This window comes from Pyxicephalus adspersus, chromosome 3 (genome assembly GCF_032062135.1).
Source record: "Pyxicephalus adspersus chromosome 3, UCB_Pads_2.0, whole genome shotgun sequence".
Classification (NCBI taxonomy): domain Eukaryota; kingdom Metazoa; phylum Chordata; class Amphibia; order Anura; family Pyxicephalidae; genus Pyxicephalus; species Pyxicephalus adspersus.
The window spans coordinates 86,802,613-86,826,506 of NC_092860.1; the positions used below are offsets into that span (position 1 = coordinate 86,802,613).

Genomic DNA, 23,894 nt, shown 5'->3' on the forward strand with positions numbered 1-23,894 from the left:
GAGAACAGAGGCATAAACATTTTGCCACTACTGATAAAACAGCCTATTTTATTGGACCTTTCAACATTAGGGATTTTTTTCTCTAGTTAAATTGTGGATTAAGGGTTCTGTATAATTTCATTTCAACTTGATGGATTGTTTTCCTAATCCAATAACTATATAAGCCAATATCGCAAGTTAATTCAAATTTTAAGAATCTCCTGAGCTTCACCCTCACTTTAAAACAAAAACTGCTGACACCTGTTTAATACTCACAGTAAATAATAAAATATACTCAGTGCAGTGATATATAAAACTATCATCTAATCTTAACTAAAATGAATAATATTATACACAAATACTGTACATACTTTGTAAATCAAAAAATCACACAGTAATGAGCTCTTCTTTACCCACTTCTTTTTTCTACCCACTCCTAGGGGGATACAAGGTAAGTGTAGAACAGAGCTAAATATTGGAGATTTGTGGGTATGCATGTTGATATATATATTAAAAAATGTGAAGTCCCTTAAATAGATGCAAGCAAACCTGTAATATCTGCTCCAGCAAGTGTTGGTTGCCTATCTCTGGTCATATTGCCACTTTGCATTGAAACATTCACAACTATGCTGTAGTCCCATGAAAAAAATTTATGTTTGGAATGTTGGAGTTTTGGATGGAGTATGACAGCAAAAGAAGAACGATTAACTGTGTATCTTCTCAAATACTTTCAGACCTTATTATAATTATAATAGAGATCCATTTAAGTCGGTGAGTAAGGACTCATCAATCTGTGTGTTGACGTTAAAGTTTTGGTTGTGGGATAATGTGATTTTAAGCACTTTGATCGTCAACTGCAAGTTCACTTTAAAAGACAGTACACATTGGATTATTTTGTTTGCATGGGTAAGGATGAGCAAGAATGCCTCGAAGTTCTGTTGGGTCTGCAAAATTTCAGCGAAAATCCAGGAAATCACTATAGGAGGATCACTGCAGCTGCATTCATAAATACAGCCGTAGGAATCCTCCTGTCAGTGAGCGATCCCCGGGCACTACAGGTCAGGGGATCTCTCACTGAGAGGAGGATTCTCACGGCTCCATTCATAAATGCAGCTGCGGTACTCCTCCTCTTAGAGTGAGTCATGCATTGCGTTTATGAATAATCGAGGCCGTGGGAAAAATCAGAGGATTTTTCCCACAGCTGCATTCATTCATGAGCAGCCAGGGAGACTCACACTGTGTTCCTGGATAGAAAACTCTATCCAGGAACACATACTACAGGGCTGCAACAGCAATCAGGGAAGCGGATCTGACAGCTACGTCAAGATTGAAGTAAGATTCAAGGGAAGGGAAGAGAAAGTCTATCCAAGAACACATACAACTAGTAAAGGGCTGTAAGAGCAATCAGGGGAGCGGAGCTGACAGCTCCCTCCCCTGATTGGTCTTGCAGGTCCCAAAAATTCGGTCTGGCCGGCCGAATTTACACAGGCTGTTCTCGCCTACATGTTTGGTAAGCGAGAACGGCCCAATTCTCAGCGAGACCAGAGCGTTTTCAGAAGCACTAAGTATATTTTATATATAATTTCGCATACATTTCAATCTGGCGGTTTTGGTGTCAAGGTGACTTTTAACTTAAACACTAAAGACATAATAGCAAATATCAAAATTTAAAATCAGTCTATTGTTGAGAACAGCTAAATACATTTTTTTATTAATACTAGTCTAAAAACCTAGAAAGATAAACAACTACTTTATTGCAAGGAAAAATAAATGAATTCTAGAGAATGACCTGTGTGGTAGAATTTACAGTGTTTTTTCCATATCATATGCATATAAAATTTATATTAGATTGCATATATAATCCACCCAGACTCTGTTACATAATGAAGGGTTAAAGATGACTGAAGGTTTAATAACTACTTTATGATATAAGCATTTTGTATAAAAAATCTAATAATATGTTATACAGAGCAGCAGAAACAGACTTACAGATTCACTGATAGCAGCAGAAGGGAATAAGATGCACAAGTTGTCCTTTTCTGACAGGAGCTTGATATTAAAAGAAGGAAATCATACAGTAGGCCCTAAAGCCTGTAATTGTCGTTTGACATTTTATTAATAATTATCCTGTCACTATCAGGATTAAAATGTATTCCTTTGCCCTGCTTTTGGCTTTCTTTTCTGTGGCAGAAAATCTTGAAAGCATTTCAGAATTACAAACATGTTTTATTTTTGACAGCTCAACTTTAGGCACATAGGTAAACACACACACACATATATATATATATATATATATATATATATGTGTATAAATATATATGTATAGCATGCCCGATCTCAGGCATGCACAGATGTGCAATGAGAACGGCTCTCTTTTTTTTCCCCCTTTACACCAGGCTGTGTCACCTGACCTCACACCCATCTACGAACTGTGAGATCGGGTGATGTAGCAAGAAGAACGAAAAGGCAGATTTAGGATTGCGGCGCACGGCTTTTTTTCAGCGCCAGGACGAATAAGAATTTTATGACGATGCAGGACCTGATCAAGGGAAGATCTAGCACCATCGAGGGATCTGCGGAATTAAAGGTAATTGTGCTTTTTTTATTTTCACTTGTTCACTAGTTCCGCTTTTATATTTTCTTACATGATATGTATGAAAAGGTGATTCATTTTTTTTACACAGTCACTGTTTAATAAATACCCTATATTGGCAATGAGAAATTCTTTTTACTTTTAAAAGTACGAAAAGTACTTTTAAAAATGCCAACTACAACTTGATCAGCAATCACAACACCACTTTTAAAATCTGATCTAAATTGAAATCTATGACATTTCCCCTTTGAAAATGGCAAAAGCTAACTGGTGAACATAAAGTAGTGATCACCAATTGATTAATCTATATTCAGTATTCTATGTTCAGTATTGAAATTGGCACTCTGCTGAAAAGTGAGAATTATTTCAGCAGATTATCAATTTCTTAAGAACATATAAAAATGACATTATGTATAAATAATGTTTTTTTTTTTTTTTCATAAATGGTCCCCTATATGTATTCATGTAGATATTCAAAAGACCATATCATAGGTACTTGATCTTGCTTTGCACACAAGTGCTAACTTTACACCCAAAATAAACAGATACTGGTAAAGGTAGGTCATTTTTTATTAGAAATGTAGAAAATGTAGTAAAAATGTAATCAAAATGGAGATAAAACTGTCACTAGATTTGTACTAGTATTAACAGATGATATTTTACAGTCTTCCATCCCATTACCCTTCCTCTAAGGACCAGTGTAATTTTACAAAGTTTAGGAAAATATGGCTTCCAGATGGCTGGTACACATGTCATTTATCTCTGTTTATGCACATCATTATACATATGCCTGTCAACTGCAAATAAAAACAAAATATCCTTCACTGAAGATCTGTGTTAACTAAAGCCGGTTACTTTGTTTTTCTTTTCACCATTATAGGTCAAACTTTCTTCAAGAAGGATCTCAGCCAGCCAGCTGCTACATTCTTAGCATTATGTAGATAAGCTACTGTTTATAATGGTTTAATTTGTTAAACAAAGTCATTCTTTTTTTATGGCAAACCAGATTTCTTTGTTTTGATATGTTGTTGTACAGAACTGAGATGATTAAGTAAATCTATTATACATTATAGAGAAAGCAACAGTTATATCAAACATGGGCAAATGCATACAAATGCATACTTCTTTAATTTGCAGAATTATACTCTAAAGGCAAATTTATTTAATTTTAGATTTGAGGAAAGGATAAATCTTTTTAAAAATCTGTGTCACCACTAGACAGATTTACTCATTTTTCGTCCTGGTTTCTGTTAGTGGTGGTCAGTACCGACTGGGATTGGAGCTGATCTGACCTCAGATCAGAACTTGGGAATTTGGGAAATCCCAGTTCTAATCCAACATTACTATATTTTTTTGACAGGTACAGTAGGCTTCTGAATGACAGCTATCATTGTGTGACTGCCAAATTGGCCAAGCAGTACTATACCTGTCATTGACAGATAAAGTATTGCTCATTAAAGAAACACCAGTTCTGACTGAATTTGGATTTCCTGACCAACTTGACTGAATTTTACTAGTTACAAGTTCTTATATTTGCCATTTGCAATGAGACAGAACATTAATTGAAATATTGGAAAATTTTAGAACTGTCCCTAGAGCAAGAGGTTAGAGAAAATCCTCTAATATTGATGGTGGTTCCTGTTACTATTCTCAAATGCGGGAATTATCTTCACTTTTCATAAACGTGAAAGCTTAATATACAGTTTTCTGCTACAAAAAGTTGTTGTGTTTTCACTTATAGATGAATTGTTAACAGTTCATTTTCATTCTAGGTGAAATTTGTAGGAAAGCTTTTAGTTGTGAATCTCTTTGGGAAGCAATATCACCAAGGATGACTAATTTTGATAGGTGCAGTTGATGTTCCCTTGCAGTGCATAAACGGCTAAGACAGTATTCTTTTTCCTATCAATAAATAATTGCAACCACCACACAAAGGCCCTGATTTATTAAAGCTCTCCAAGGCTGGAGAGAATACACCTTCACCAGTGAAGCTGGGTGATCCAACAAACCTGAGATGGATCTGGTCTAGGATTCAAAGCATTTGCTAGTAAATAGCAAATGACATTGAAGAAATCCATTCCAGGTTTGCTTGATCACCTAGCTTCACTGGTGAGAGTGTATTCTCTCCAGCCTTGGAGAGCTTTAATAAATCAGGCCCAAAGTGTCCCTCTAGAGCTGCAAGGACACACTAGTGACCTGCAGACCAGTTGGAGAAGCCTGCTGTGTGCAGCAACACAATAATGCTATGTAGCAGACTCAGAAATAGAGTTGCTTGGAACACAAAAGTTTTGACTCTGGTTGGATTGGTTGAGAAATCTGACTGGATTTAGAAATTCTGAGTCAGAATTAATTTTTTTTAATGAGACCTACTATACCTACCAATGACAAGTATAGCATGGCACAGCCAACCTGGCAATTGAACAATTGGATATAATTGTGACCACCAATACCCACAAGTATTGGATGCTGAAGATTCTACTGATAATTCTAGCTCTGAAACGTGCAGATACTTGATTGTCTGCAGCTCATTACCATGAGTATATTATTTAAAAATATAGCTGTCATTTTATTCATTAGTAGCCAGAAACGAATTTTTAAGGTTATCTGTTCTGATTATGTGTATAAGGGACTCACATGGCATCTCTCTAAAAAAATATTTGTTGGCTGTCTCTAAATTAAAGTAAAAAAAAAAAAAAAAGATACAGATCTGCATATCTTGTCTCCTTTGCTTTTAAAATTAAAGTTTACTAGCTGATCCCAGGACTACAATGCATGCAGAGGTTGAAGTCTACATATAATACTATGTTGGATAACCACAATGTAATAAAGAGACCAAAAGCAAGTAAAATTAATTCAGCTAGAGTATTGTGAAGGCCAATAAATAAAATAAATCAGGATTTCAATTTAAAAAAGAAGTGATATAATAAAATTGCCCTACTAACAGTAAAAATGCGGATTGGATAAGGAAATGGTAAACTTTTATTTTATAGTTACCAATAAAATTTAATTAAATTTACATGATACATCATGTTTTTTCAAAATCTACAGTTTGTACTTGAAATAAAGCTAACCATGCCATAAACATCCTTGTTCAGACATTTCATGTTACAGAGTCCTAGTCCTATTTATGTCTCCAAATTATACTTCTGTGTTGTCACCTTCAACAGCTGAAAGGAGCCAGCACTTATTATTATTACACAGTGGTCATGTCACTAGCTGTCCCTCAAAGGAGCTTACAATCTAATGTCCCTACCATAGTCATATGTCATAATTACAATCTAAGGTCACTTTTTGGGGGAAGACAATTAACCTTACCGCATGTTTTGGGATGTGGGAGAAAACCAGAGTACCCGGAGGAAACCCACGCAAACATGGGGAGAACCTGCAAACTCCATGCAGATAATGTCCTAGCCAAGATTAGGACCTAGCGCTGCAAAGGCCAGTGCACTAAATTGTGAGCCACCGTGCTGCCCTTATTATTGATAAAAAAAGTTACATTTATTTGAAGCATAAAAAATTATGACATCCATGTGGATAATGATCTTGATGTGCATGAAATAAATGCAACATTTGGATCATAAATAAGTGCTGGCTTTTTTCAACTTTTGAGTTATGTGCACTTAGTATTATTGCTTTGTACCATCTGCTATGGAATGGATCACTAATTGCTAAGTTTTGTGAGTGGATAACTGTGCTCCTCAGTTGTTAGCCCCTCATATTGGTTTTTGTGGGGACTACAAGTCATCATTTTAACACACAAGGCATGAAACGTGTCTTGAAAAACACCAAATATGCAAAATTGCAAATGTGTCTGCACAGTAATATATGGCTACTACTGGATATACTATGACCTTATTTAGTGGGACCTTTCACAGAAATATTATATTTAATGCAAATGACAATGGGTAATGACACACAGTGCTTTAACAAACCAAATGTTCTTTATATATACTGTAAATTTAGGAAAAATAAATGGTGTATAAAGCAATGAATATGACATTCACCAAACATTCCTTAGTGGAGAATCTTCCTGGTCTATGTTTTATCGACTCTTCCGAATCTATATTTGCAATGGCAGTGCATGACTGTCCACAAGAGGATGTTTGGTGAATGTCAAATTCACTGCTTTATAAACAGACCCAGATGTATTAAATAAGTACATTGTTCAAAGTTATATATAAACAATAACTTACTTTGAAATAAACTACAAAAATCCCGTAGGTAAAGATAAAGAAAATAACTGAACCTATTGTACACATTGTACTTGAAAAAATAGACAGGATGTCAGCTACTTAATTGTGTCTTAAATACAAAGTACATTCAATTTGCAAAGGTAAATAGCAGACATAAGGAGTTATAAAGTGTATAATTGTACCTCATTAAAGGAAACAAACAGAAAAGAGGTTAAATAAAATGACTGAAAGTCACAATGTACCATATCAGTGGATAAATGTGTTTAGATGTACTTCAGCATAAAGTTATATAAATTGCAACATTTACAGAAATTACAGCAAAGTGATTGTAAAAAAAATCAACAGAGTGAGTGAAAGCATTAAATGACTTTGTAATACTGTTAATGCAATCATGCAAGTGGTTTAAAATTCAAACAATAATATATAATTCATTTCTCAATTTTCTTGTGCTAAATGACCAGAAAGTGTTTTCTTTTGTTTAATTAAAGATTTAAATTAACAGGGACAGCTGTAAAAACAAAGCTGTAAATCACGTTTGCAATTATTTGCTATATGGTTAAGTGGATAAATATAAAATGTGAAATAGGAGAAGCAATTATCTAATAGTTAAACAATTACTGAGCAAAATGGCATTTCATACTGTCGTGATGCCTTCTGTGCATTCAGAAAGCAGAAGTTTTCTAAATTCTAAATCTGGACTGTTTGAGTTTATTTTTTTAATGACCCCAGGACGATTGTTTCGCAGCTCTTACAATGATACCTACCTTCAATTCAAATGTGTTCCCTTTAATACCCCTTCTTTGCCACAAGGCATCCTAAAATGCCCAAGCTGAATAATGACCTGCATGGAAGATGAAGAAAAGGATATGGGTTTTTGAGTGTCATGGACCCTCCCCTAAACACATTGTCGTGCACTGATAATATTACAGAATGCAGTATTGAAGCAGTTTTTACTAAAGTTCTGCTTGCTGAATTTAGAACTGCCCACTACTGGGCAGAGATAGGAGAGTGACCAACACAATGGGCTTGATTTATTAAAGCTCTCCAAGATTGGAGAAGTTAGACTGTCATGGGAAAATTTGGGTAATACAGCAAACCTGAAATGGGTCTAGGCCTGTATTAAAAACATTTGCCAACTAATAGCAAAATATTTTCAAGAAATCCAGTTCAAGATCTCTGGATCACCCAGGTTCTCCCATGATGGTTTGTTTTCACTAGTGCACTGTTGGGGTGGACCTGTGTAATATTTTCTGAATCATGGTGCCATGCAAATATGCAGAAAGTAAAGCTGTAATTCCTGGCTTGTATACATGTTTGAAATAATGGTTTATTGGAGTTATTTTACTAAGGAGAGTGTTTGTTGTTAATAACTCACATGTAATTTACTCTGTCCCTTTCATCTCATTTATATTGTGCCTTTTGGGTGTTTCCATTGTTTTTTTCTTTTCTTCAGCCTTTTTACACCTTTTAGCTTCCACAGTCCCACAAGGATTTGAGCACTCCTATTTTTTGCACGCAAATGGACTTTTGATTTTGTAGTTGTAGAAGTACATCTGCCCTCTGTACAAGCTATTTTCCTTGATACTCCTAAATGACTGTGTACTTCTAGCTTGATTGTTTGTACTTATTTGTACTGTTCACCTTTTTTTTGTTTTATAACATTAATTCACTATATCATTTGTGGGTCTTTGACTTTCAGATACAGAATTTTTGACACCTGCTATTTTTACACTGGTCAACAAACATTTTCTTGTAAAACAGATTAAGGTCATTATAGGTTATGTTTGATACACAGATTCCAAATATGATATTGGTTTTGCTAGATTTGCTCTAGTTTTTGAAATAATAACCTCAATAATAACCTCATAGAAAACTAATGAAACGTGAAAATTAAGCAAAATTAAACTAGATATGCCTACGTATACAAAATTAAATTTTTGAAATACTTTTGTCAATATATCCTATATTCAGTATATTTACAGAACTAATCACAAAAAGTGACTGAAAAACTAATTTTGTATGATTTCCTTTTATGCTGATGATCATGCTGATGAAGGCTCCAGCAGTAGTCTGCCATCATGTGTCTATCCCATCTGCCCTGATACCTTTCTTCTATCACCTTTATATCTTGATGGGACCTCTCCCCTTGTTCCTTACTGAAATCGCCAAGGTTTTCTGGAAATTTTTGCAAAGTGCTATGGAGATAGTGTAAATTTATGCTCATAGTAGCACTCAAATTTTTTAAGTTTAAGAGCAAGTTTTGTACCAGTTCTTTATAATGTTGTGCTTTATGGTTACCCAAGCACTTTCTGACAACCATGACATAGCTGTGCCAGGCAGAAGTTTCAGTATCAGTCATGTAACTTGTGAAAGTTGAATCATTTATCAGTTTCTGAATCTGGGGTCCATCAAAGATTCCTGCTTTTAGTTTTTCAGTGCTTATTCCAGAGAAGAATCTACAAATGTATTTGAAGCAATTACCATCCTTGTTCAGAGCTCTAACACATTGATTAATTAATCCCAACTTTATGTGTATTAGAGGGAGAATGATTTTTTCTTTGTCAACCATTGGCTTGTTAATGATGTTCGCTGCACCTTTTTTCATGTTTTCCCTTGGAGGCCATGTCACTTTTTTTCCAGTGATCCTGCTTTGCTCTACTATTCCACATGCAGATGAAACATGGGTACTTTGTGTATCTACTTTGATGTCCAAGTAGGAAGTTCACCATTTTTAAATCAACACATATGGACCATTGGTGTTCATGATCGCAAAGCTTTTGTAAGATCATTTTGATATTTTCATATTCTTCCTTAAGTTTTGTTGAGTGACCAATTGGAATTGATGCATAGCAGTACTCATTATGCAGTAAAACAGATTTTAAACTTTGAGTGGAACTGTCTATGAAAAGCCGCCAGTCTTCTGCTCGGTATTCTGGTACTCCCATATGTGCTAGTAGTCCAGGGATGTTACAACAGTACACACAGTCTCCATCTTCACTGAAATATGGTCAGAGTGTCACCTCTCTTGTCCTATAAACCGTTATTTTAACTTCCAGTCTCAGACAGTTCTTTTCTTTCTGGATGCTAAAAGTTCAGATGCTTGTTTTGACAGACTTAGGTCACGTATTAAATCACTGAGCTCTTCTTAGGAGAATGGCTGGTTTGATGAATCACTTCCTTCATATTCACTTCCACTGCTAACTCCTGGGTTACACTCCAAACCCTGTATATCCTCCATGTGGGATAGAGGAATATCAGGGAGTATACTGAACACTGGTATGGGAACAACAGCACCATGCGGCACAGGTCCTCTTGCTGATTCCAAATCAGGGTACTGCCACTTGTTTTTCTTGTAATGATTGAAAATGTTTACATTCACAGCACAAAAATAACAATCATAATGATGATTTTGGGGCTCTCACCATACCATAGGTACACTAAATTTGAAACTGTTCAGTTTTCCACTGACGTAGACACTCTACACAAGTTTTGCATACCATATGGGAATCCCAATACTTATCTTGGTCCCCCAGTTTAACTCCAACATATGCAAGATATGCTTGTTTCACAAATTCTGTAATGTTTCTTCTCTGTTTTTGCTGAGAATATTCACCACAAATGTAGCAAAATACATCAGGGTCATTTAAACAACTTCTTCAAGAACTCAAATTTCCATAGAAAAAGTTGTATGAATAAAAAGAAGGCAAATGAAAGTTTTATGAAAGTAAAAATTTTGTGAACTTCTCTACATATCTACTATGAACCTGCCATTTTTAGTATTTAGTAAAGGTAAGTATATATATGATTCCGCCTATTAATATGAAAGCTATAGCTAAAAAAGCACATATTTTACTGCAAAATTACTTTTGCACTTTAAGTGTGCTGTCAATAAATACATGAACTTTGGTTGGGTGGGGGTGTAATGAAAATGTTTTGAAAAACACAAAATAGATAGAAATTCCAAACCATCAAACCAAAAAAGGATATCTGTGAGAATATAATACATTCAGAAAGGTCACACAACCAATGTTGTGTCATGCATTTATTCAAAACTACACTTTGACATACTTGTAAATCAAGAGCTGATAATGGAACCCAGAGCTAGATGAAGTGAAAAATATATAGTTGTATTTTATAGAATCAGTTATAATCGATGATTTCTGTTTAAGTTGAAGTAATGGTTTGTATTGAATAACTTTTCTAGCATTAATACATTTTTTATCATTATTTTTTCTTTAGCTATACATTAAGCTATTTATGTTATCTGTTTTGTGTTAGCCAAAAGATGTACAAAAGATGAATCTGAGTGATCCAGCAAACCTGGAATAGATCTGGTCCAAGATTGAAAACATTTGTTAACAAATAGCCTGAATTGAAAGCGGGGCAAGCTGCTGGCCGGGACCTGCTTATTGTTCTAAAGAAAAACAGTGCTCTTAAAGTTTTAATACGTTAACATGTTTTATCTAATAAACCAATACAGGGAGGTGCACCAGAGGAACAAAAATGGTTTAAGGTGTAAAGAGAAAATGGGGGTGGTGCCAAGTCTTGACTAGGCGTATAGTCCAAATACAAAGAAGCGAGAAAGAAAAAAGGATCTTTTTAAGGTACCTTGCAAGGTAACTCTTTAACAGTATAGGATAAATTTATCACCTTATTATGTTCAAAATATTAATTAAAAAAGCCAACAATAAACATGGTTGCATTATTCCCAATTATAAATACAAGTAATAAGCAGTTGTTACTTATTTAAGAAGTCCCACTCGTTGACATATTTAGGAGGAGAGATGTTACAGTGTGTTTAATTCACCCACGAAGGACTTCATCAGGGATTTTCATAAACAAAACTTGGTGTTTATAAAAATCCCTTGATGAAGCCCTTTTTGGGCGAAACGCGTTGGGTTTTAAACACACTGTAACATCTCTCCTCTTAAATTTATCAACGAGTGGGTCTTTCTAAATAAGTAACAACTAATTACTGCTAAGTACTTGTTTTTATATATGGGAATAATTTTAACTATGTTTATTGTTGGCTTTTTTAATTGATATTTCAAACCTAATAAAGTGATATTTTATCCCATAATGTTAATGCGTTACCTTGGTTCGTTAAAAATAGCCTTCTTTCTTATTCGCTTCTATGTTTTATCTTATAACATATATTGTATAAATCTATAGTACACGTGAAATATTCATACTAACCGTTATCTCCTGAGTGTCCTGTGAGCTACATAGTACATAGTTGTTATCATCCTTATCCCATAAGTGGCTGTGAATGGGAATAAAAACTGCAGGTGAGTATTCTATGAATCTGGAATCACCCTATTTTAGCACATCTTGCATTCATACACAGCACACAGCTATTTGATAAGATTCAAACCTTCATGTTGCCTACTGTAGGGGAGAGTAATGGCATAGGACTTTCAAGGAGATTCTGGGTTTGCTGAGGATTCCAAATCTTGAAAGCAGATGCTCCTACATGGAGTACTGGAGCTCTTTCTCCCAAGATTTAGTGTCTTTTGTATTCCTTGCTGGAAGCCCCGTTATTTCAGCCTTTTGTAGATGCTATATATGGAAACCAAGGTGTATGGTAAAAAAATATATTTTTATTTTTCTCTTAGTTACTGTACATGGGGGCAGGGATCTAACTACTTAAACTTAAGGGTTTTATGCAAGGTTCACTTGAGCTGCAAAAAGAACTCATTAACTGATTGTTTTCTGTCATTGATTTCTGTACCTTATACTACCATTTTTTTCCGTTTTGTTAACATTGAACACTCTATTAGCACTATTACTACTAAAATGTCTGTTTTATTTTATTTTTATATTTACAGGAAGAACCATTTGTTATGGTTTTAGAGAATGTCCTGGGAAAGCCAAAGAAATACCAAGGATTTTCCATTGATGTCCTTGATGCCTTATCAAACTATTTGGGATTCAAGTATGAAATATATGTCGCTCCAGATCATAAGTATGGAAGCCCTCAGGAAGATGGTACATGGAATGGGCTAATAGGTGAACTTCTCTTCAAGGTAAATGTGTCTAATAATACAAAGAAAAAGATTTACCTAATATTTCAATTAAATCCAACTTGAATGAAGAAGTAGTTAGCTTGGTTAATATCAGATTAGGTTTAATTGGTATTGTGATAGTATGTTTTAAATGTGAACTACAAAGGCTGTACAGTTGTAGTCAAGTTCCTAGTAATTGCTATATAGTTCTTTTGTTCCTACTACTATATATTCATGAAGACATTCTATGTTCCTGATAGCACGTAATCACTAAACATTGGAGTATTTTGGCTCAGATTACACAGAATGTTGCCATCAAGACACATGTTAGTAAAGTAGCAATGCTTTAAGCATAACTAATATTAGTAGGTATTGGGGTCTTTTTGTAAAGGAGTCACCCTGACAATTAGCAACATTCTCTGGTGGAGAATCAATCATTTCTATTAAAAACCCATAGGCTCCTCAGGAAAAAAGTGTAAATGTCCAAATGTCAGATTCACTGCTTTAAAAATAGACCCCATTGAGTTGTGTCTGTAGTTTATTTTAATTAAAAAGATCACTTTTATTAATGTTAGGGTAAAATTATAAAACCAATGATATTGATTTTCCCAAAACAGAAAGAAAAACCATTAATAAAACCCATATACCAGGTTTTTGCACTGAATCTTTAGTTTTAAACCAACCTTTCTCAACCTCTTCAAATATTCTTAGAGCCTTTGGAAACCTCTGCTTTAATTACTAAACCCTGCTCCTTTCTTCTTATAGGCTCACGAAAGCTAAAATGTATAAAAAAGTAAATGTAAAAATATACAGAAATATAAAAAATAATAAAAGGAAAAAAATGTCTAGGTAATTAGTTGAATTATTTAGTATTTAATATTTTTTGATAACGCGGCTCTGTTTCTGAAATTATTGGACATGGTACTAATAAACACTACAGTTTAAAAATGGAGCGCTAAGTCTGTATGTGTTCATTGCATTGCAGCTGACATAGCAATCACATGATCAGAAACCACTCTGATTGGTTCTTGATTATCAGTGTGGACTCTGGCTGACACTGAACATTTAGCTTAATTTTTCTGAATCCATTGAACTCTAACATTTTCTATTTTCTTGTTAAATAAATTTCATATGAGACATGCTTCAAATATTGGAAAATGGCATGTAAGAGAAAATTGGGAAAATAAATCTATTCTTCCAGTAGCATCCAATATTTATTAACTAAGGCAACAAGAAATAGAGTAGTGGGTCCAAGGTCACAGTTTCATTTATAAGCAAAAGGTAGATGTGATTAAAAAATGTAACATTCAAAGACACTGCTAAGTGAACTGTGTTGACAAATGGGATCAGAATATAGGAAGGTCATAAAAAAATACATTTTCTGAATTAACACTGTCCTTGAAACTGCATAAATCAATAATAACCAACCTGAGTCATATGAGTTTGGAATTGATCTTTTTAATGTTAGATACATGATTATCTAGATCAGTTGAAATGGAGGTGTTCAATATTTTAGGTGGAAACATTTGAAAATACATTTCCCTGTTTTTTATAAATAAGCTTGATGGTTTTTCAGAAAATAACTTTGCTCACCCATATACGGAAGGTCTAATCATTGACTGCTTTTTTATTTTCACCAACACAAATTATAGCAGTAACCTTCAAACCTCTTTGGGGGTTCAGTAGAAAAAAATTACATTTTTGTTTTGTGAGGATTATGTCTATCTTAAATACCAAAGAAGTGTGACAAATACACAACTGCCTACAGGTTATCCCATAAAAAATTGAAAGCAGTTATTTTTGCAGTTTAAATGCAACTCTAAATATACAATGTTGTGTTGATTACATGGACACCAAGCACGTGTTTGTCATTCATTCGTGTTTATTATTTGGTCTCCGAATCATGCACATTTCACTGCATTTTCAGCATCTTAACATTAATGGAAAGGCTCCGTTCTGCAGGTACATCATAGATTGTACTATCCACAGTGCATTTACAATAGCCAATTATTTACATTTATTTGCCTACTCTTTCTCTAACATTCTACATGCATATTGTACACAATGGAAAATTAGTTTTTCAGCAGCTGGTGCCTATTCTCTGCTTAGGGTTTTTAAATCGTACATGTGACTTATGAAATGAAAAAACTGCCATGTGGGCAAGTTCCCTATAAATGTGTTTTATCTATTACTTGTACGACATGATGATTTTTAGTAGACAGTTTTTAAATAACTATTGTTCAGTATTGTCAGAATACTACAAATACCTTAATATGACGTTACTTTAGGTGGTAGGTTATTGGAAGGGACCTCCTTTTTGACAGTCATTAAGAGAACAAAATAACTGTAATTCTATCAAATACCTATTTGTATCAAACAATAAAAAAATACACTTTACCTATAATAAGACAGATTTCTGAAATTTCTAAGTTTCAGCCTCGAACAGGAAGAGTGAATTTGATTTTTTTGCGGATCAACAGGTATTTGTATTTGTATTTCTAAAGGGATAAACATGAGAAAATGTGTTTATATTGCACTGCATGTGTACTGTATTTGTTTTACCTAGTACTATTTTAATGTATTTTTCAGATAATTAGGCAAATAGATCTAAATCCTGGAATAATTTTTCATATGTACAATATTTTTTTACTATACTGCTTGTTGTAAATATTATTTTTATGCTGTCATTTCTAAACAAACAACATAATTATACCTGTAAAAGGATTTATGTTTCTATCCATCCCTTTCTAGGAGGTAGACAACTTTAGTAACTGCACAACCCATGTCTGGAAATGTGCTATCATTTTATTTTTACTTACATGGAGTACAGTTCCATTGGCATTGCTAGCACTAGGCACCTGAGGCAGCAGGCAAGAGATGTGTTATGCCATTGTTCACTTTAAGTGCCTGTGGGTGCCCCAGGTAATAATGGTAGGACATATTTAATGTAGATAGATAGTAGTTAATGTAGTTAATAGTTACTACCATACTATACTATTTTGATATGGTTCCAAACAAATATTTTATTGGAGGATAAGGTGGAGGGGGGTTCCTGATGCCCTGCTTACAATTTAGGAAAATAAGCATTCTATAAAATAGCAAGAACAGTTCAAATAACTTTAGTTATTAGGTGTGTAGGTGTGCAATAAAAATATTTTTCTTCCTTCATATGTGGCATTAAAGTATTTCTGGCTGTTATGTGTGGTAAGTGTTACATTTATAGCTATTTGAATAAGCTTAGAAGTGCCGCATATACACAAACAAATGAAATATTTTTAACTACAAGCAAAGTGGAAGATAAGATCTGAAATAAATTATTTTTAAGCATTTTAGCAGTTTAATATATCTTATAGTGCAAGTTATATAACAGTATCAGAAGACTTTATTATAACAGAACTATTTCTGCAGATGTCCCTGCTTCTACAGCAAATAGGTATAAATGTTTGAGAATCGACGGGTAATAAAATATTTAAATAAGTATAACTAATTAATAATTATCGATATAAAGAAAGATCGGTTTGGAATCCCAGATTGTCCTGGCATCAGTTGCAGTGGAATCTAAGGCAGGGTATAATCGACTTGCTTGGTGTATTTTTGTGCAGACCTCTTATGTGTATGTGTATACAGATATCAGACAGTGCAGAAAATTTGTACTTCAACTGGTACCTTTTAATATGGTAATAAAGAGGCAGGTTTTCAGGAATTCCCTTGTAAAGGGACATAAGGAAGATTAGGAAATCTTGCTTCTTTAATAACGTAAATTATTAAAATCACAAAAAAAGCCAAACTTTATTTAATTTACCATTGGATTTGAACTTTTAATATTCAGAAACCCATTGTTTAGTCATGCCTGTCTGTAGCTGTGCAAATACAGGACTGCTCATACCTTTTAGTTTATTGTTAACAAACTATCTACTTGTTGTGACTACAATGCTGGCATTTAAACTCCTTTCTTCTTTCAGTGTTACATAGTCAAATGTTGTTAACCCTGCGACTAGCTTATATCTGGGTTAAGGGAAAAGGATATGTAGTGCAGTGTGCAAGTACATTTGCCACATAAATATGTATTCTTTTCATAACTTTGCTTATAAACCTTGTTTAATTTTAAGTCTAGTTGGACTATAAGATACAAACATTCTGCGTTAAAATAAAATAGAAGCCGTACACATATAGGTACCCAATTCCATGTCTTATAGAACTGTGTAAATAAACAATAATGCTCCAATCTAGTTTGGTGTGTTGCTAGAGATAACAAAATATGTAGTGCATATAATTAGGTGTTTTTCTTCTTACATTTTCCATGTAAAACTTACCTGAGGGTGAAGCAGTAAATAACATAATAAATTATCCATAAATAAATTTAGGAACCTAGCAACAAATTAGCGAGTATTTGTTTATTGGATTCCAGCCAGTGTTTGTTATTGAAAAATTATTTTTCACCCACATAGGCCTTTTGAACTGGTCATTGGGGTCATTAACTAAAGAGGGATATGTCATAAACAATGTTATTCCTCTTAACATAATGTATTTATATTACAGAATGTGATGTTGGGAATCCAGTAATGTGTGAAAGAAAACTACATTTACTGACCCATAATTTCTGTTTCTCTTTAAAGCTAAACACTAGACTTACTGTTATTTTTGCACAGCTGTACAGGTTCTCTCTGTCATAGAGCTCAGCATTACATGTAGGTACAAAGAAGAGACGTCGAAATGCAAATGCGGCCACTTAGAAATGCCCAATTCCCCAGACTGGCACGATCAAATTATTTTAGTATTTCCATAACTTCTCTCTAGAGCCAGCCCACTGCTTGTACTAGGGCTAAGGGCTCTCCAAAGGTGTAGAGTCAGGGTGCACTCTATTAGCCCTCTCACATGAGTACCAAGACCATGATATTTTTTTTTAATTGGTATCTATGGATATACTTCCCTGCACTAACCTTTCTCCGGAAGTCTTGAATGCCACTGCCTCTCACTTCTCACTTGTTCTATTTAGCCACTTCAGTTCCTGGTCATAATAATGGGTCAGTAAACACATACACCAAAAAGGGTTCCCATCAACACTTCGCAAAAAAGTGTTAAAGATTGCTTATTAATGCAGCAGTTAATCATTCATAAACCCTAGGAAGCACAAGATCTATTTTTCAAGGCTTTTTAAGAGTCATTAATGCCTGCATTGTTGTGCTGTAGCTTTTTAGTACTGTTTCTGTATACTTTAATATTTATTCAAATATCTATTTATTAATCTCTTATAAACTCCTTTTATTGAGAAGAAGTCAAAGTACGCACATGAATAGTGACAGAGAGGGGTAGGAAATGGTGGAGTTTTGTAGTCTAGCAGGCAAGACTGGAAATAATGATTTTATAATGCTAATCAGTTAAAGAAAAAAGCTCAGGCAGAAACTTAGGGAGAACACTGGCAGACTGACTGATGAAACACAGAAAATAGACATGCATTGTAGAGATGTACTGAAAGTCTCACAAACGTCCAAGTATTAATGTATAGTACTTACTCCAAGTTTATGAACCATTATCTCCTAGTGTTCTGACGTATGGTCTAAAAATATTATTGGCTTCCTGACTCTAGCTTGTGATATTTTTTTGTTTTTGTATTCTTTAACTTTTACATATGTAGGCTTTGCATACAGTCTATGATTACCACACATTGAGTCTGCTTATTATTTCCTAAAAGTGTGAGTATATCAGTCAGCTTTTAAAAGTGTGGTCTCCTTGTATGGTATATTCTGAGCAGTTACTGTAGGAATGTTCACTACAGGGGAACACCATCTTTAAAATATCTATCAACGGGTTTTCAAATTTATAGTGTTAAAATATAATCCCATTTAAAGAAGAGCAATGCAACATCTTAAATAAGTCATTCAGGTTTGTTAAATGCTTCATGGCAATCTTTAAAATGCATGCAAACACTTACAGTAAGTTTCCCTTTTTACTCCCTTTTGGTCTGGTAAATATACAATTAAAAGCATTTTGGTATTATGGTTTTATAGATACAGATAAATACCTGTTGACCCTACCAAAAACCTGATAGGCTCATAACTTCCTGTGTACCCTCCCTATATTGAACTTTTCTGCCCCGTCAGTTTACAACCCAACTCAGTGTTTCTTAGTAACCTACTGAACACCTACTACTACATTATGTAAATGGTGACATTGGGGTGTTCTTTAAAAAAAGAAAAAACTCCACAGATACAGCACAAAACATAGAACAATGATATGTAGTGTGTTACTGGTAGAAATACCAGGTAAATACCAGGTAGGAATAATAAAAAAAAGCTTCCACATATAATTGATAACTGCAGTATTTATTACTATTTTGTACTATTGAATGTTTGTTTTTGGGACTAGATACATTTTACATTCTCAGCATTTATAAACTGTAGTAGCCTTTGTAATAGCAATTGCATACAAACGGCCTGAAAATGCTCTGATTGATTCTTTTTTCCTAGCTGTCCATCAAATAAACACATTTCTAGTTGGTCTTATTGCTCAGCTCTTGATGATAATGACAGAGCAGACATACAGTATGACCACAGTTTTGATGAAGAGGAATGAAAAAGTTCACCACAAATCACAATATAATTCTTTCATTTCACCCACAACACTACCTGCTCTGCTCATAACATGAAAAGGAGTAAATGGTACCTTCTAGACGTAGTAAACATGTGTTTTTCCATTATGAGTGACAGTTTTATTGCAGCAGGACAGTGTGGAATGCAATTATATGTCTCAAAAGGCATTCAAGTGCTATCAGGTTATTGCTTATTGAAACCATACTTAAGTCGGTGGAACTTTGTGAGTTGAGTTTGTGTATAGAGCTGCCCAAGGCCTACTTCTTTACAGTAAGAGTTCTTTTTCATTTCACATAGAGGAGGGTGCTAGGGAAGCAAGCAGTCAGTCCCACTACTCAGTTTTATAGAATAAATAATTTGAGATGACATTAATTTGTTCCTACAGGTACAATTAAATCAATCAATCACTAAATTACATCAATTATTCACAGATATCAATATTTAAACAAAAAGATATTTCACTAATTCTGTTTTCATAGTCTTACCACCTCCTTCCTGGTATAGCAGTTATCTAACTATACCATAGAAAAAAATAGCAAAGTTAGCAGGCTGGTGGTAAAATTGGGAAATCAAACCAATCCTTAACAGAGTTCAAAATTCTGCAGGTAACAGGCTGATCAAGGACAAACTACGTACAAAAGCAATCCAAATAATCACAGAAGTAATCAAGGCATTAACCTCCTGGGCAGTTCATTTCTGTCCAGATTTATATGTCTAAAAGCAGCACATCAGTTTTTTTTACATCGGTATGAGTATAATAAAGTTTGAAACACAAAATCATGTCCAAATAATAAATTAAAAAATTAAAAAAATAAATGTAATAAACTTATTAATAAGTTCATTTTTTTATATATTATTTATTTTCTTATTTTCACATGATTTTGTGTTTCAAACATTATTATACTCATAATATTGTATTATACTGAAAAATAAATTTTAATGAAAGACAATGTACTGCCTTTAGACATATATCCACTGTATTGCATTCAATACAGGTATTTTGCATTGAATGCAATACAAAATAATTTGAAATTCCCCAACGCAACGGATACACGCACGGGGAACTCTTGGGTGACTCATCAGATGAAGAGGACGCTGGCCTGAGGATGTGAGAGGACGGGAAGGCTGAAGGAGGACGCCGGCGGATCTGGTAACGTTGTATTTACCATTGTGTTTTACTGCGTTTAGCATCTTTTTGTTTTACTCCGAGCCACACTCGGGGTTACCGCTGGGGAGGTTAACAGGTTGACAGACCTGAACACAGGTAATGAGCATACTGGGCCTGATTTAATAAAGCTATCCAAAGCTGGAGAAGATACACTTTCATTCCAGGAAATCTGAGGAATCCAGCTATCGTGGAATGCATCTAGTCCAGGATTGATAACATGCTAACAAATAGCTAACAACTTTGAGGAAATCCATTCCAGGTTTGCTGGATTACCCAGCTTTACTGATGAAAGTGTATTCTCTACAGTCTTGGAAAGCTTTCTTAAATCAGGGCCTTTCTTAAATCAGGACTAACTTAACTTTACCAGGGCAGGTATGTTCTGCAGAGACCCAAGCTGCAGTGTTAATATTGAACAGCAGATGGTTAATCTTTGAAGCAGATTTAAAAACAGTATAACATGCTAATATAATAATTAGTTAATATCAGCGCTGTTCATAAAAAATCACCTATAGGTTGCTTTTATCCCTTTGTGATTCTGGTAATTTTTCCTTCTTGACATACTGGAAAGCACCATAAACTAGTAATACTTTTTTCATGCTCTTGAAGATCCCTTATATTTTAGGGATCCTTGAAAGTAATAATACAAAACTAAATGGTGATCTTAATTTAATTAGGGGAGGTAGAATAGTCATGATTACTACTTAACAGAGATCTTTTCATTAGAGTCTTAATGGACTAGATACCTAAACCTGCAATGTTGCATCACTATGGTTCTTCTATATTTCAGTGTAAAACTTAATCTGTTCTATTCATTTTAAATATCAAAGATTTACCTTGATTAAAAAGGATGGCAGTGGCAATGTTCCCTTTTATTCATAAATGTGATGATTTTAGTGTTGTTTTGTTTACATTCAGATTATTTCTAATTAAATAAAAAAAACATATTCTTCTCATCCAAGTGGAGCTTTGTATTTTTATACTTTACCATTCATTTGGCCAGTTTTTAGATGTTATGCTTTGTTCTCTCGTGATCAATGAATATTTTTTTCCTCATTTATAGTTCTCCCTTTGATGGATTTACTTTAGAACTTAACAGGTCCTTGTAGCATAATTAAAGTTGTTTTGCATTGCTTTCGTTTTCTGTGCTCTTCAGATTTCATTCCAGTTATAAATATGCACTCAACATTGCTGCCGAATGAAACGTTGAGCTGCACTGGCACATTTTAAAGGTGATATTTCACATATTGTATGAGTATTGAGATCATTGCTTGTTTCTATAGGAACTAAAAAGTAAAAGCTACTGTTCTATGCAGTACATGTGTAGACTTGCAAAGAGGGCAAAGACACAGTCCCTTTTAAATAAAATTCACATGATATCTAAAGCCCAAACTTATTTTTGTTATGCATAGGTAGGGATGAAACCCATATCAAGTTATCATTTGCTGCCTGTGTCCCACTGAGTTTTATCTTCACCTGATGCAACTAGAGATGGATAACTGTGACCAGGTTTAATGAACATTCTTTGTTATTTGCAGAATCTATTAACTTGTTGGGGTGCACAAGGTAGACATTGTATGCCCGTTGCTAATGCACATGGGTGCACATTAGCATAGGTTTATAGGAATGACAAAAGTTTGAGTTGAACCCAGCATTGCCTTATCTCTACATGCAACAGTAAAGTAGTGGAAATCCTACCAAAGTGAGGGATATTCCCATTTTAGCTTTCACTAAATCCTGTCTCCCACTTTGAATGATTTTCCTTCAGTACTCACTTTGTTGGCTTTTAATATATCATTTTATGCTGACATGGTCACTTTAAGAAACTCCTCTATTATAAAAGTTGTATGTCAGAGTGCTTTTTATTCCAATCCTGTGTTAAATTCATATTCATTTCATAACCCAAAAAATGGTTTCAACCAACGCAAATCTCCTTTTGCTATTTTTATTTACAATATTTTCTAAAAGAATCCTCAACAAACAAAGTGTTAAGTTTGACTCACGGACGTAACAGATCTTTTTCTCTGATTGATATTAGCTAAGTATGGTCAGAGTAAATAAAGTTTCCATTCTTTATGACTATGACATGATGTATGACTTTCTGTGTAATAAAGAAGCAATCAGTCATTGAATAGAGTTATGTATGGCTAAAGTATGCTAAGAAATCAGACACTCAGTGGTGCACTTAGGTAGATAGATTTGTTAGGGTATGATCATTTAAAAAAAAAAAATGCAGTGTATGTTTCTATAGCACAACATACAAGCATTTACAATAACAGGAATATAACATAACACTTTATATTGTGAAGGGAATATTGTGAAGGGATAAATCCCTGCTGTATATTAGGGTGAGTGTGATCACATCAACCTGCAAACATGTGCAAAGTGACTATTATTAAAAGAAGAACATCTTCTGTAAACTTGCACTGCGAGTGAGCAGCATTAAAACATCGGGACTTCATGCAGATGTCTTCATAGGATATGTAATACTTTTGTAATTTTTTTTTCCAAAAATAAACATTCCCTAATATGATCTTTAAAGCTAAACTCCAGGTTATACAAATTACACACATTACACAGCTCTTTTCTCATAAATACATGTAACAGTAATTTATATGCTTTCTATACCAGAGCTTTGTCTGAGAGAGGGAAAAGCAGGTCTTTTGGATTGGAATCTTGTAAATGTGCATTTGAATACAGTGAACTCATTGGACCTGATTTACTAAAGCTGTCCAAGGCTGGAGAGGATACACATTTATCAGTTAAGCTGGGTGATCTAGCAAACCTGGAATGGATTTCTTAAAAATCATTTGCTATTTGTTAGTAAGTGTTTTCAAAAGGGATGAGCGAGACATTCTTCGAACTTCCGATGGGTCCGCAAAATTTCGGCAACCTGATTTAACGGACCCAACGGAAGATCGAGGAAATCATTACAGGAGGAGTACCGTGGCTGCATTCATGAATTGTGCGTGATCCCTGGGCACTAGAGGTTAAATGAGGGCTTGCATGAATGCAGCCCCGGTACTCCTTTTGTTAGTGTGAGTGTGAGTCCCGCGGCTGTGCTCATCAATGAATGCAACCGTGGGAATCATCACAGGATATCATCTTGGCTGCATTCATTCATGATGAGCACAGCAGCAGGACTCCTGTGTTCTTGGATAGAGATTCTTTCAGCTCCGCTCCCCTGATTGCTCTTGCAGGTCCCAAAAATGTGATCTCGCCGTTCTCTCACAGGCTGTTCTCGCTTACATGTAAGCGAGAACGGCCCGATTCGCTGCGAGAACGAATTTTAAAATTTTGCTCGCTTACCCCTAGTTTTCAATCCTGGACCAGTTCCATTCCAGGTTTGCTGGATCACTCAGGCTCACT

At 34.5% G+C, this 23,894-nt stretch overlaps 1 protein-coding gene across 2 annotated transcripts in view; it reads left to right on the forward strand.

Annotated features, from left to right (window-relative positions):
• The window catches only part of GRID2 (glutamate ionotropic receptor delta type subunit 2), a 579,007-nt gene that overhangs the window by 431,892 nt on the left and 123,221 nt on the right, over positions 1–23,894 (forward strand). For both annotated transcript variants that reach the window (XR_011919919.1, XM_072405568.1), the window contains exon 10: positions 12,594–12,791. Coding sequence is in view for 1 of the 2 variants with exons in the window: in XM_072405568.1 (XP_072261669.1) it covers positions 12,594–12,791 (198 nt within the window). In the remaining variant the exon portion in view is untranslated. The remainder of the gene's footprint in view (positions 1–12,593; positions 12,792–23,894) is intronic.